A 15,783-nucleotide genomic window follows, 5' to 3' on the forward strand; every position below is an offset into this window, starting at 1 on the left:
AGCGTGTTGATTAAATATACTGTAAATTAACATTCTTCATACCTTATTTAATACCTTTATCATACAGTGTGGCATTTGATTCTTGAACTAGTATAATGTACTGATTACGACTTCTTTAAATATTAGTTTCTTAGCCACTTATATCTAGGAGGCTCTCGAAAAATAGCCTAAAATCAATCCCTACAGAACTTAATTTAGAAATAAATTAGTCTAAATTTATCAACGGGATCTGTATAAAGTTTCCATTAAATAGAAAACTCTATTTTATTTTTAATTTGAAATAATAATGTTTTTTTTCTAATCTATTTTCAATTAAATTACATAAAGATATATTTGATTTTAGCAATCATTTTCAATGCATTTTGTCTCTTGTAGCAAAGAATGAAGCTATAATAACTTAGTATATTTTTACTCAAGATATAAAAGTAAATTACACGTACAAGTTTAAAAAAGCCAATTCAAATGCCCGACTGTCATACTAAAAATTAAGTGAAAGGATTGGGGGCATTTTATAATAAAGTCTATTAATCCGAAAATTTGTCAGCTAATTTTAAGATTATCTTTCAGGGTGTTAGACGCTTAGCTTTTATATAACTAACAGTAGATAAGTTTGTTCTTGATAAAAGATGGCTTTCTAAAGTGAAATATTAACTAGGTTATCAAAAGACTTGCATATCGGAAAGAAACCGATTATACTACAAGTAATTAATTGTTTAACTTAAAACAAATAACAAATAAAAATTGGTTTTGTGCAAATTGAAAAACTAGACTGCTATTAAACAGCACAAAAAATTTAACTTTTAGAACTTTTAAATAGTGATTGGTTGTTACAAACTACCAATGTCAAAACTTTACCAATCCTAACATAAATAAGGGTAAATTTAGTTTATCTTAATTTAAGTGTAAATCCATTTATTGTCCTTGCCTTATCCCTTAAGATACTAAGATTTTAGTTAGTTTCTGCGTTGCTTTTAGACATAATTGCCTTTCCCATTATTTCTTATGTAATTGAACAGACATACATCAAACTACTCTAAATAATAACGTACAAATAATAGTTATTTATCGCATAGTATTATAAAGAGGTTTCCGCGGAAATGAAAATAAGAATTATAAAATTGTTAGCCCCGAAGGACGAAGGCCCGGGCTAGCAAAGTTGCTTTTAATATTATGATTGTACACTTCTATATTCGTAGAAAACTGGACATAATACAATACAATACATGAGTTTTCCCCGTGGCTGAGAACCGGTTCTAATCCAGCGGATATTAATCGGTTACTAAGCAATACTGGAAAAAAGTTCCTACCTTGCACGATATCTCAATATCATCATCTCGCAAATCCGTGATATACATTTTTATCACAAAAATAACAATTTTTTTCACACAAAAAATCACTTAAAAACTGAGTTATTTTTGTAACAAATAGAATGTTATTTTTCCCATGCAAATATATATAAACACTTTTCTAAAAATGGTCCGAGCACGCAAAAAAATATTTTGCAGATGAAAATTGGTGGACTGGCCTGTTTACATGCAAGCAAGCTGCTAGCCTGGGATGGCAAGAAATAGTCTGGGCCTGCTCTGTGTAATCTCTGTGTAAAATTTAGAATTTAGCCCAAAGCATACAAAACTTGGGCTTTAAATGTTACTTTCAAATATTTTAAATAATATCTTTTTACTTTTTTTCTCACTTTTATAACATTTTTTGTTCACTATTCAATCACTGAGTTTTTGTCTTCCTGTTGTTTTGAAGGATTTTTTTGTGTATGGTTGACTGACATATGATTTAGAATAATGTCTTTTTTTCTTCTATTTTTGGCCCTGGAATGTTTGTAGTATTGTTTTGTCCTGTATTGTCACTAGCAACTACAGAAAATAATTCCAAGAAACAAACAATTTGACCTTTCTGTGGTTCAGTGGTTCAGACTTCACAAACTTCCACGTTTCACATTTCTATCAATTATATCAAAAATGCGTTTTTTTCTAAAATATTTTTGGCACAACGAGATAGGGATTGTAAAAAGTGTAGGGCTCGGCAGACGCACATGTCTTAAGGTAGCTGTGTATTATTGATGAAAAAAGACGATTCTACGTTGTATTGAGTTATTGGTTGCTGAAACCAATTAGGTAACTGTGGCTTTAAATCAATATAATCGGCTGCAGGATTGTTTAAAAAAGTATTTCACAGCTAAGGCTTAAAATAGATTGTTGCGGCTGCAGAGCCTTTAAAAAATGAATGTGTAAGAGAAAATAGATAGTTTAGTCTCCTTGAGGGGTTAATGGAAAAATTAGGCGCGTAGTTTTTATAATGGGTTCTTCAAAATTAGAAATTTAAGTCGGGGCTTAATTATCATTTCTAAAAGCATTTTCAGCATACCAAAATATAAAATTAATTTACTTAAATAAGTGTAAGAATGATCTATTACTAAAAAGCTCAGCTTCCTTATGACTCCGGTCTTTACGTCCGTATGTCAATATGCCAGACTGTATTTTTTTATATCATGTATCATTGTTTTTCTTTTATTTATTTTAAAAATCTTATTGTTTTGTTATTGATGAGCTACGTCTGGTCATAACTGTCCTGTTAAACAATAATTTATTATTATCTTAATGTTGCTCCGCTATCCATGGACAAGTTAAGTCCTGTTTAGCTATAAGATATAATAATAATAAGACAGAAATGGCTTGCGCCGAGAAAAAATTTAATTTTACATCAATCTACAATTGGACCCTATCTTTAAGGATTATTTTATGCATAAGTAGAGTTGCATTACCAATAATTAAACACTACTGATTTGGCAAGTATGGTATATTAATAAATCATTTACTTTTGTAGATTACAATTTTTTGTTAAAAAGTTTAGACACTCTTTTTTAAGAACCAACCTATCAAAATTTAAAGTTTTGGATCTAACGAATAAAATAAGGTGGTTATTAAACTTTGGGTACAAGCAGTATTTACTGTCCAATATCCACCCTCTATATCATAAACAATGTTTGGGTGTATTCAAGGCCCCAATATCAAATCTTGGGGGAATTGCATAGAAATATATTTTCTTTGCCCCCTCCTCCCACTCACATTTTTGCGTTAAATTCGGTTTAGTCATGTTCAAAACAAATTAAGGCCTTCACTTTAAGAAAATTGGTCTAAAAATTTAGATTTTCAATGATTTTCGCATAACAAAATCATTTTTATTATTATCTAGCTATTAAATGATTCCTTTTTGATCCGCTATTATTGATTAGATTATCTTGTTTAGCATATTTTGAAAAAAAATGTATGAAATAATATTTAATTAAATGAAAAATTAATCAATACTTTTAAGCTTAATCATTACATAAAAGTAACAGGATGTTTGTCAGTCTATGTGTAACAAAATTATCGCCACTCATAGATCAAGAGAATGTTTATAACTATTTTGTTGGAGGATTAACCACCCTCCCAAAATTTGAGATGAAGACTGGTTTGTAAATTAATACAGGGATAGTTCAATGGAGTAAATAGATAATAGCAGTTAATTTTTTTCTAGCAATGATTTAAGTGATAATTTTCAAGAGTGCCAGGAGCATTAGAGGTATTTGAAATGTATTATTAATGGTTTTGGTATTATAATCAGAAACATAAACGTTAAATGGGTTAATACTCTGTACCTAATTCTATCATTATATAGCGCAAAGTAACTCTATAACTTAGATTTATTTGTCTGTAACTCAAAAAAAAATTGTGAACAGTTAATGAATGCGCATTTCATATAAAAATGCTACATTTATTTCGAAAACTTTTTAATTCATTCAAAAACTGTGATTTCCAGGGATCTAAAGGGATAAGACAATGTATTGTAATGGTCGATAAGTTGGTGTACAGCCCCAATGATGATAAACAAATTTTTCCTTCTCAAGATTACAATTAATATTTACAACGTTTAGGCCACTCAAAATTGTTAATCCAACGAATAATAAACTGTTATTATTAAACTTTGTAGACTAGTGTAATAAACAGCCCAATAAAATTATACTGATCTATGTATGTCCATCACAATTTCTTTCCAAAAAAACAATTATAAACATCGAGCTTATCAAGAGATATTAAATGAAAGATAGAGAGACATCGTTACAAACTTTTAAGTTTTAATTTTGGTTTAAAATTATAAAATTTTGCTTTGATAGTTGTCGATATTGTTGAATAAAGGGTTGTAGATTTATTTAACACTCTGTTTTCCCTCCAATTCTGAGAAAATCGATAAACAAATTAACCTTGCAGGACTCTAAATAACCTATAATTAACCTAACCCATTCTAAACAAATTTAAGATTTAATGAGATTATTACCATGTCGGAAATTCATGATTTCAACTATTATACTTTCTTATGTAATATAATTATTAAAATTATTGTAATTCTATGAATATAATAATTATGTTTATGCAATACTGTAAACATTTTTATTTAGTATGGCTTCGAAACCAGTTAATATCCGTTGGATTAGAACTGGTTGCGAGCCATACTGACAAATCATGTATCATATCGTATTGTAAACAACTTCCCACAAATAATAAAATAAAAATCATAAAGTTAATACTAGTCTTGTTAGCCCGGGATTTTGGTCCAACAGGGCTAAGAAAACTGGTTTTAAGCATATAATTTTTCATTTTAATATATGCGGAAAGCAGTATATAATACGATGCAATAAATATCTATAAATTGACTTGTTTGATTGTCTATTAATTATTAAATAGACTGTAAATTTTGTGTAATCCAAAGTTTTATAGATACTCTCTCTCATTCATTGGCTTGAATCTTACATGTCAATACTTTAGAAACTCAATGAGAAGGGTTTCAATTTTTGTTGGTAAATTTTGAAGAAATCCCGAATAGATGAATGCAGTGATCTTATTAACCCTATCATATTAATTTTATATTACATCACCACATAGCAAATACGTTCCCATAAAACAGACCAATAATAATATTAGAGGTCTTGGAGGGGGGGGGTGGTGGTAGATACTTTCAACACCCCTCTAAAACAAGGATTGCCCTCCCTATTGGCTAACACCCTCCGTGTAAAATTACTGAGCACGCCACTAAATAGGATTATTGATATATAAAACCTTTGGCTTCAAAAATAATTATTACATAGCTTAATTTTTATCAATTAAATGCTGTTATTATAATAACAAAAGACCATGTTTTTTTCCCATACATTTATTCATAAATTTGGAAAAGGTGGAAAATTTAATTTATCATCCATTGTCTTATCCAATATTTATGTTGTATCTATGGAATTCGCGCATTCATTAGATTTCTCACCGATAACCGATTTCTCCCAATCACTTCCAGAAAGGTTATCGGTGATCAATTGTGAGTGATAACATAAAATTTATTTGTTTTTGTCTATGTTTTCCTTTATGCTGTTATTCTATTAAAATAGTACTATATTTATAAAATAGTGGATTTGACTTGTTGGACTTAATAAAAATGCAAATTACAGACAAATTTGCTCATATGTGGATAATATGTCAGTAATTATCACTTTTAATTAATTATTTAATGCCATAAAGTCAACATACCTATACCAAGAGAGAGGACATTAGGCTGTTTATTACACTAGTTCTCTAAATTTTATAATAACGTTTTCTTATTCGTTGACTTAACAATACTAGGGACTTTTATTGAATTTTGATTGTTTGGTTCATTACGTTAAATGTCCAAACATTTCAACAACCAATTGTAATCTAAAGAAGGGGTAATTTTGTATATTATCATTAGAGATGTACATTAATCTATCACCATTGTCTTATACCTTTAAGTGCCCTGCCTATACTATCAAAATATCCTTCTTCTTAAATGTACAAAACGTTATTACAATTACGAATCATCATGTTATTATGTACCTATAACATGTTATTACAAGAAGGGTTATTTCATGTTGGGCACTCATTTCCGCACATGTAGTACAATATATAATTATCAGATCTGCATATTATAGCAACAGCACAAAAAACCTTTTCATCTTATATTTGATTTTCACCAGTATTTCTTTGCTATTAAGAATTTTTGCGATTATAAAACACTTTGAAAATGTGAAAATATGCGAAAGTAATCGCACATACCCGTCGTAGACCCTATAAATCTGAATTTAATGCCATAATAACTTCAAGTAATTTGGGGGTTGCTGAAATTATTTTCAAGTTTCGTGCACTTTAAACTAAACCCTTTTCTTTCCCAACATTAATAAGATACTAAAGACAAAATTAATAAACACTGAATTACTATTTTAATCCATTCAAGTCGTACAAATTTTGAAAATTCTTTGCATCCATTTTGGAATGGGACAAGGGAAGTTTTGTAAGTTTATATACAAAAATGTAATTTAAGAGAATAAAAGTAAATTTTATTGTCAAAAAAACATTGAATATGCTAAAATCATTAGAAAAACTGTATTATAAATTTTAGAAATTTTTTATAAACTTGCTCTTTCTATCATCAGCTGAAATCTGTGGGGTCTTTTGATTTGAATCTTGATTTGCTGGTTCACAAAAGCAGTGTTCAAACTTTTAAACCAATAATTTCAATCTAATGAAGAAGTAAGTATTTGTAACGTGTTTTCATTTATTTAGATGCCATATATTCAACATAAACTATTGTAATTTTATGTCAACAACATAATTCTTTTAATTTGCATTTTATGAATTAAATTTTTTGAAATGAAAGCATTTCTAAGGATAATAAATTATGGTATAAACTGAAGAAATGTGTGTTAATTGTGTGCTTCTTTTACGCACATGTAACAACTTATCAAATCAATAAAATCGCAGATTTATAGATTTATTATTACTTGGATCTTAAACTTGATTTCCATGCACTCTAATAAAGTAAAACGTGTACCTGGCAAAAATAACGATTCCCCAATGTACCCTTTTTATTCCATCTCCTCTCATCTTACTGGATAATCAAACTGACCAATAAGTGATATCAATGTTAGCAACCTAAATTAACGACAATTTCTTCCGTATCAAAATATCCACGTATATTCTATATCCATTTACATACTTTAGACACATTACTTTGACCATTAAATCTTGACCCATTAACATATTCGCAATTTTTTTATTTAAGGATATGAAAGACTTTGCTTTATTACAATATACGGCAGTGTTTGGACACCATTTATTGTATATTAAACTGGAATTATAAGCCTAAAGAAAATTTTAATAACCTACATAGGCTGATATATTATGGGTAAGGGATAAAGGAATAATTATTTGTAAAATAAATCCTAATAATTTAAAACTAATTTTACGGTATCTTAATGGTTAATTTTAATACTTTATCAGAAGTCTGACTAATTTATTACAAAGGCCCGTTTCTAGGCTAAGGAATTCTTAGTAATAGTATCCTATAACTTAAAGTACTTGGTTTTTGTATGAAGCTAAAGATCGTAGAAAATGCTGATACGAATTAATTGTACTTTACAGGGAATCTTTGTATATGTCATGGTGTGATTTTAGGCTAATTTCACCCTTTCCTAGAGGCTAATAGCGAAGAAACTAGTAATTTTATAATGCAGAAGTATGTTATGGAACAATTAATGTTAGATTAAACCTTTCTTAAAATCTACAAATACAAGAATTGAGATGCATATTATTTTTTATCCATTGTTCATTCTCTTGATCCCTGACATCTAGGAAACTATTTATCAGTTGGTGAAAATCACCGCATCCAAAGATTTATTATCATCAGGGATATAGGGATAAGACAATGGAATATAAATAAGTTTTCATACTTATTTTCATTGATGTTATAAACGAAAGAATTATTCCTAAATGTTAAAGCATTATACTATGCTAAATACTTATCAAAATTTTTTAAAAATTAAATTGAAGCTCTTCATAGTGCTTATAGAAAAATGGCGTCATACAGTACAAATGACCAATGAGAGTCTAACTCAAAGACCAAAATACTAATGGCAGGCCAGTATACATTTTCATTGTACAATGTTAGGTCAGCATGACGTCTTTTTTTGGGCAGTAAAAAACGCTTCCATTAATAGATTTCATTTCATAGATATTTTCTTGATTTTTTCCTCAAAATAATTTTCTGAAACCTTTTATTAAAAGAAATATAACACTTAACAATAAATATGGTTGTTTTAAAATCTATAAATCTATCTCAAGTCAGGGATTCATAGATAGACAATGTGTGATATATCAATGCAGTTAAACTACACAATGAAATACGAGTTACAGGGATAAAATATTTTACAATACTACAATCTACAAAATTAGCCAGCTTTTAGCAGATTTTCATCTAAAAGAGTTTCAGAAAAGATTAATTTGTTTCCATTATCCACTCCCTCCCTGATAATCTATAGAAGAGAACTCTGCATTGTTGGGTACTTTCATTTTATACCCAACAGATGTTATTTAGTTATTTGGTCCGTAGGTTCAACATATTTAGGACGATTATTATTAACTTAATGCTACTTATGCCCAGATATTGTTAAATACATAACTATAAGAAACCTCTATTATTTATGTAAAGATAATCTAATAAATGCAAAGTGGCTGCAGTCTTCGTCTATAATGACAATGTCCCATTTATTTGATATTCTGTGGTAAAAAATGCTCTAAATAAAAGCTATTCAAGCATACTTAATTTCAAAAAGACTAAATTATGATATCCTTTGGTATCAAAAGCTGTAGTTAAGGGCTATACAAGCATACTTTATGTGAAAATGACCAATGTCCCAATTGATGGTATCCTATGGTATAACAGTGCTCAAATGGAGAGTTATATATACAAGAGCTACAAGTATGCTTCATAGAGACGGTAATAGACGGATTAGTTTAATTGAGATTTTAAGAAAAGTTATTATTTGGTCTGTTCGTTAAGATCTTTCTTACGACAACACCTTATGAATTTCCTATTTCAGGAAAGCCTTATATAGGTACTAGGCAGGTTTTAAAATCGATTTCTCTTTAAAGTGTAAAGAACCACTAGATGCTAGTAACACACCCTCTAGTTTAATGATAAATATCTGAAAAGAAATAGTCTATATCTCATTTTTTATCTGATGTAGACCTATAGTTCTCAATATTTTGTCCATTTTTTTGTATGTAGTTTAGTGATCAGTCTATATTTTGTCTATTATCTGATGTAGCCCTATAGTTCTCAATATTTCGTCCATTTTTTTGTATGTAGTTGAGTGTTCAGTCTATATCACGTCTATTATTTGATGTAGCCCTATAGTTCTCAATATAATACCGCAAGTGAAAATTCTTAAAATGTGGCACCAATTACGCATGATATATCACATAATCAAAACAGTAGAATGGCAAATTATTACTAAAACACAAACTAATCCTTTCCAGAGAGAGAGTGGACAATAGGCTGTTTATTACACATTATTATGTTGAGTGTTGAAACGTTTCAACCACTAATTTTAATCTACAGAAGGGGTAATTTTGTGTGTCATCATTGGGGATGTAAATAGATTTATCGGCCATTGTCTTATCCCTTTAGATCACTGCTTTGCTTCCCTCTCATCATTAAACATCCTATTAATTTAAAATTATATATATTTTTTTTAAATGAAACATTTTGCGGAAATAATAGTATACCACTCTTATACCATAAGTGAAAGTCATCGTGTATACTCAAAAATGTTGGTCATCACAGCAAAACTCTACTAAGATGTATTTATTATCATAAGATTTTAGTTATATGTTATTAGATTAACTATATGTCAATTACGTTGATATGTTTTTAATGCTAAATGGTTGACATTTAATAATTTGGTTAGAATAGGTTGATGACATGCTAATTCTTAATGTGTCAGCTATGAATTCTTTAAATTTTATTTAGGTATCCCTATCTTATTATCCATAAAAAGTATACATGCCGTAATTTAAATAACTTATTAGATATTATTAGAAAAATATAGCTAACTTTTTAATTTGTATATAATAGTAAATTATTTGCTATTTGATAAAATTTTTGGTTTTCCTTACTCTGTATACCTCTCTCTTTCTTTCTCTATCTCACTCCGACTATTAGGCCTATTGAAATGGGTTTACTTTACCTCGTTAGTCTAGATGTATTATGTTGACCTATATATATTGATATGTTTTCGACATTCACGCATTTCATGACAGTTAAGGTCAGGAGTAACATATTATTTATTTGGAAATTGTTATGATTATTACGTCGACGTCAAATATTAAAGATTGTTAAAAACGAAATTATCTATAAAAAGGAAACTATTACAATTGAATTATATTGACAAAATAGCAAAAACACCGTCTAACATAGGATAAAATTTTCCTTCCTGCTAAAATAATGTTTGCTAGCAGCTAGCAAACTAAGCAATCCATTTCATTTTGCACAAGACAGATTTGCTCTGCTATTACCACGTATAGAAGAATAGTTAAACTGCCATTTTTTAAAAGGACAAAAATTGTTTTATATTTTTTATTTCTTTAGTGACTATACACGATTGATTTATATGAAATCCCAATTATGCTTAACAAGATTACTTTTTCTGTAGATTAAAATTATTGGTGGAAAACTAGAGAGAGGGGGGACGATGGGATATTTATTACACTGGTCCTCGAAGTTTTTTATTATCGTTTTCTTAATCGCTGGCTTAACAAATTTGAGGACTATAGTGAATTTTGCTTGGTTGAATCATTATGTTGAGTGTTCAAACGTTTCAAGCACCAGTTTTAAGAGGTAATTTTGTGTATCATTATTGAGGATGTACATCAATTTAGCGGCATTTTCTAATCCTTTTAGATCTCTGGCGACAACCCTGCTAAAAAAAAAAACCAAATCCAAATATAAGCCAACAAATAACAGACCTGTTCTATAAAAACCTACTTTCTCAATTATCCCTGAAAACAATTCTTCAAAATTTCTAATTTATTAATTGGAGAACAGTTTAAAAGAAGATTAAAAGGGGTAGAAAGGGTAGATGCGCCAAGGCAAAAGGGATGATTTAAAAGGGGTTATAATTGCATTTTTAGTAGCGTAGCTACAGTATAACTAAAAAATGCTCTTCCAACTGAACGTCAATATAGCGAAGGCCAATAAAACTAAATTTATTTTTAGACGTATTAGAAATAATTTTTCGAACTTCTAATGAATTTTGATTAGATGGTTAATTAACCTGGTTGTTAAAACATTTTGACCACTAATGAATCTACAGCAGGGGTCACTTTGTGAATTATCATTGGGGATTAATAGGCCACCGTCTTATCCCTTTAGATATCTCACTGCAAAACATAAGTCATATTCAGTGATTCATTAACAAAACCTCAACAAAGGTTGTGTTTGCAATTTTAATGCTAGCTAGCTTGTTATTGCAACGCTACTTATGAACATAATTGCATTTCCTCTTCACAAAATATGAAACAATTTGTTGTAAAACAAATTAAAATTTTGGTCAAGTATAATATTTTTCTAAAGCGATGCTGGAAGAAAAATTAATCTAAGATAATGAATTTTAAATTAAAAATTAATGAGGATTTTAAAAAGTGTGACGGTTGTGTTTTTTTAGGTGTTTAGAAAACAAATTATGATACTTCATTATCAGACAAAATATTTGGTTTTACTTAAAATAATCCCATTATATAAAGTAGTAAGGGTTTTTGTCTGAAGCCTAAGATTTCAAGTACTAGTACTACGGAGCTCTCATTTTATAGTTTAAGGCTAGATTAACTCTAGATTTAAGCCTTAGAATGGTTTTAGGGTATTTTTTTGCCACCTTGCCCCTTTTAATGCAGAGCCCTTAGATGATAGGGGCGCAGCAGCTAATTAATCTATAAAGAATTAAAGTAAAATAAGATGTAAACTAAAAATCATAACCCCTCTAACTTTTCTGCCATTTAAGCACTGTATCTTTGAAAAGAAATAATAAATGCTCTAAAAACATGTCTAAAAATATAAAATGTTTGAACAATAAGATGATAAATGATATAGTTTCAATGGTAGTTCTCATTTTACACTCTTTATCTTATTATTATTAATTGAGCAAAAACTTTGCTATGGTTTCAACAAGGACAGCAATATCCATAAACCAGACTTTGACAAATAAAGAGTGACTGTTCCATTGATAGCGAGAAACATACATAACTTAATATAATCAAACTATTGTTTGAATTAAAGTGACATAGAGTCATAGACTTACTATTTACAAAATTGTGTCTAATTTCAGAGGAATCAAAAGAACACAGTAATAGTGTCTGACTGATTATGACGTAACAAAAAAAAATTAGCCAATGAGAGGCCGTTATTGACCAATGGTAAAATTTATGGTGGCCTCTCATTAGCTAATTTTTTTTGTTACGTCATAATCAGTCAGACACTATTACTGTGTTCGAATCAAAACTTTAAATAAATGGACGTGAATCAACAAATAAAATCAAAGATATTTATTGTAGACTTTCCTAAGGCAATTATGGCAACTTTAGGGTTGCTTTTCAAAACAGTCACTTTATAAGGTTTGAAGTCAATCAGACTTTGCTAACATGCCTAAATTTATCATCAGAGCTATTCTTTAAAAACCTACTCATTCAAATTTTAAAATGCTTTGCTTTTAACAAGAAATAAAAGACAGAGCGCAACAATATCAAATAAAAATAAATTATAAGATGGTACATTTTAAATTTACTAAAATGTATCAACTGTCCGCTAAATTTCCAGATTTTTTTTTTGATCTTAAGGGATTAGACTCACAATGGACAATAAACTAAATTACAGAACATCCTAAAGTATTAAAAATTCTGTAGATCAAAATTGTTGGTGAAAGGTTTGGACACTTCTGGTTTAAACTAACTTTTCAAGATTTATTAAAGGCAACGAATTACATTTATATAATCTTATGTCTCGTACCTCCCTGGTAATTTCAGTTTTAACTTTAGTTTACTTTTAGATTAATGCTCTATGGTCAACATCATGCAATGCTACAAGAAACCTACAGAAACTATGCAACACTATTCATATACTAGTTGACTCATAGTCTTTTATTGATATAATACCAGTAGATAATAATAAAGTTTTGGTGGTATGATCATTAAAAAAGTTAAATCCCGTATATTTCGCACAATTATATTTGATAATTGTTGAAAGCTTTTTCAGCGTCTCTTTGTTTATCCTCTCCTCATAGTTACAGCACAGATACTCTATAGCTAGGTAAGTTCAATGTCAAACACTATTAAATATTCTCATAAAAGATATTTTTCCACAATCATTCCTTTCTTTAATATCAAGTCTACTTACTAAAACCTTTGGAGTAAGAGGGTAATTTTAATCTACAGCCTTCCTTTCACAGATATTTCCTAGCTATTATAGGCAGGATTTTACATATATGATAATTAATGGTTCGACCACTTTCTATCACAACATCTTTTTTAAACACCTATCACCCCCCCCCCCAAAAAAAAAAAATAATAATAATATTCCAGCAGGTGTAGTTTAAGATGTTTAGGGTCCTGCGAATGTAATCAAATCATTTATTAAATGAAAGCTGAAAATCTGTCAAAGTGTCTCAATTTAGTTTAATATTATTTAACTAAAATACTTTGGAATGAGCTACGTAACCTGGTTATAGCCATCCTTATTTACTTGTTGATTTCTAGTCCGGCTATAAAATATTACACCATTATAATGAATTCAATGAAAATTAGTGAAACAAAAACAGTTTCAAATTATGAGAACAATTCTTTTCATAACTATCTCCTAGGATAATTAAATAATTTAGACAATGATATTGAATGAAAATCATCTTTTATTGATCATATTGGTGCTTTATTATTTAAATTCATAGATTTTTTCATAAAATATGTCCTATGATGTATAAACTATTAATTCTCTCAAAAAAGAATAAATAGAAATATGTGCCCTCAAGTTATATAGGCTCATTATTCAAAAAAAGGAAAGAAGGGGACAAAATTAGCATAAAACCATTCAAGGGTTTAAATCTAAAATTAAAACAGCGTAAAACCACCCTGGGGCCTATTTGATGCTTTCCTTAAAAGGAGAACTCAATCAGTTCAATGGTTATTGAAATCGTAAGCTTCAAACAAATAAACACTGGTTTGAGACAGGAAATTTGCAGAAATTGTTAATTTTGAATTGCAGAATGAAGATTTTCTTCCAATGACTTATCCCTGGTAAATACCTATACATTCAGGGTCAGCACAATTGACGATAAATTTATCGGTCATCATTTTCATCTATAATACAAATCTATAATACAAAGTAGAACGATGTCTGTCTGTGTGTTTGTGTATTTGTGTGTTTGTGTGTTTGTCTGTTTGTTTGTAGCGAAGGATCTCGCTAACCGCTGAACCGATCGGGTTCTCCTTTACAGGGTAGCTTCTCATAGTTCCCGGGAAGGTTTATAACTATTTTCTTGGGGGGGTGGGACACCCCTAAACCCCCCAAAAATGAAAAATACCACCCCCCCCCAAAAAAAAAAAAAATTTTCTTTTTTATTTTAAATCTAAAATACGAAAAATTGGTTTGATCAAACCTCTTGGGGCAAAGCCCCTAGAGGCTAGGGGCGAAGCCGCTAGTATATTATAAAGTAATAAGGTTTTTTGTTTATCCCTTAAGATCTCATTACCACTAAACCGATGCTTACATGCTCAAAATGGTTTTAGTCTATTTTAATTTTAAATTTAATTCTAGGAATGGGTCTAGGCTATTTTTTGCCCCAATCCTCCTACTTCGAATATAGGGAATAATATTGCCGCGAGTGTGTAAAAACAGAAGGTTAAGAATTAATTTGATTAAGTCCTGCAGCTAAATTCTAATCTCCATTCATGTTTTTTGCTTCAATTAAGGGGAAAATTTTGTAATCAGGCATTTTTATTGTTTTTTTTTGTACAGGGATCTAAAGGGATAAGACAATGGTACACCAAATTAACCCTTCTGTAGATTACAATTTGTTTTTGAAATGTTTGGACAACAAATGAACCAACCGATCAAAAATATTGGTTGTTACGCCAACAAACAAGAAAACGTTATTATAAGACTTTGGGGACTAGTGTAAGAAACAGCCCCTACATCCCTAATTTTTATAGCAATTTTAACTATAACATTCTTAAATGTTTGTCTGTCAGTATTTTTAAAAGCGAAGCTTTTCTATTATTAGGGTCGGTCCGTCCGTACGTCCGTCCGTAACGGATAGCTTTTTTCGTTAATTTAGGCATGTTAGAATTGTCCTATCGATTTCAAATTTTGCATGGTGATTCCTTTAATAGTTAGGTACGATTTTGAAAGCGTAGCAACTCTATAATCATTAACAAAATGTCTGTACGTCCGTTTTAAACATGTTGATTTTTGTAACTTTTTTAACAACAAATTTTTATGTGATCAAATCATCCGATTGATCTGATTTTTGGTATATTGATTCCTGGGAGAACAAAGTATAATGTTATAAGCAAAGCAACTCTATAATCAAGTCCTAAAAATGTAGGTATGTCCATAAACATTATTATGTATAAAGCAGTTTTTCAACAAATTTACTTAGAATTTTGCTTCGAGTCTTATATATTTATATTCTGATTATTTAGTTCTGACAATATATAAGTGTTAATGTCCGTTTGTCCTACCGTTTCAGTGCTTCGCTTTTATGGATGTTGTCATCCTTGTTTATTTGAATCTCACTTGTCAGGATATATGGCAATCTTTTTTTTAACTTTAGCATACAAAAGTACACTTTCATAAGATCGGCAAATCAGTATTATATATCGATAGGTACTCTATTTTTAACGAGCT

General features: G+C 29.5%; 1 protein-coding gene across 1 annotated transcript in view; it reads right to left on the minus strand.

The window, feature by feature from the left end:
- LOC145322191 (ras-related protein Rab-23-like) overlaps window positions 1-15,783 on the minus strand; it is a 202,336-nt gene that overhangs the window by 168,624 nt on the left and 17,929 nt on the right. Inside the window, exon 2 of the mRNA XM_080164032.1 lies at window positions 1,308-1,955. Coding sequence (XP_080020158.1) covers window positions 1,308-1,355 — 48 coding nt within the window. The 5' untranslated portion in view covers window positions 1,356-1,955. The remainder of the gene's footprint in view (window positions 1-1,307; window positions 1,956-15,783) is intronic.

Source organism: Acartia tonsa, chromosome 6 (assembly GCF_053477335.1).
Source record: "Acartia tonsa isolate MP-2025a chromosome 6, ASM5347733v1, whole genome shotgun sequence".
Taxonomy (NCBI): Eukaryota; Metazoa; Arthropoda; class Copepoda; order Calanoida; family Acartiidae; genus Acartia; species Acartia tonsa.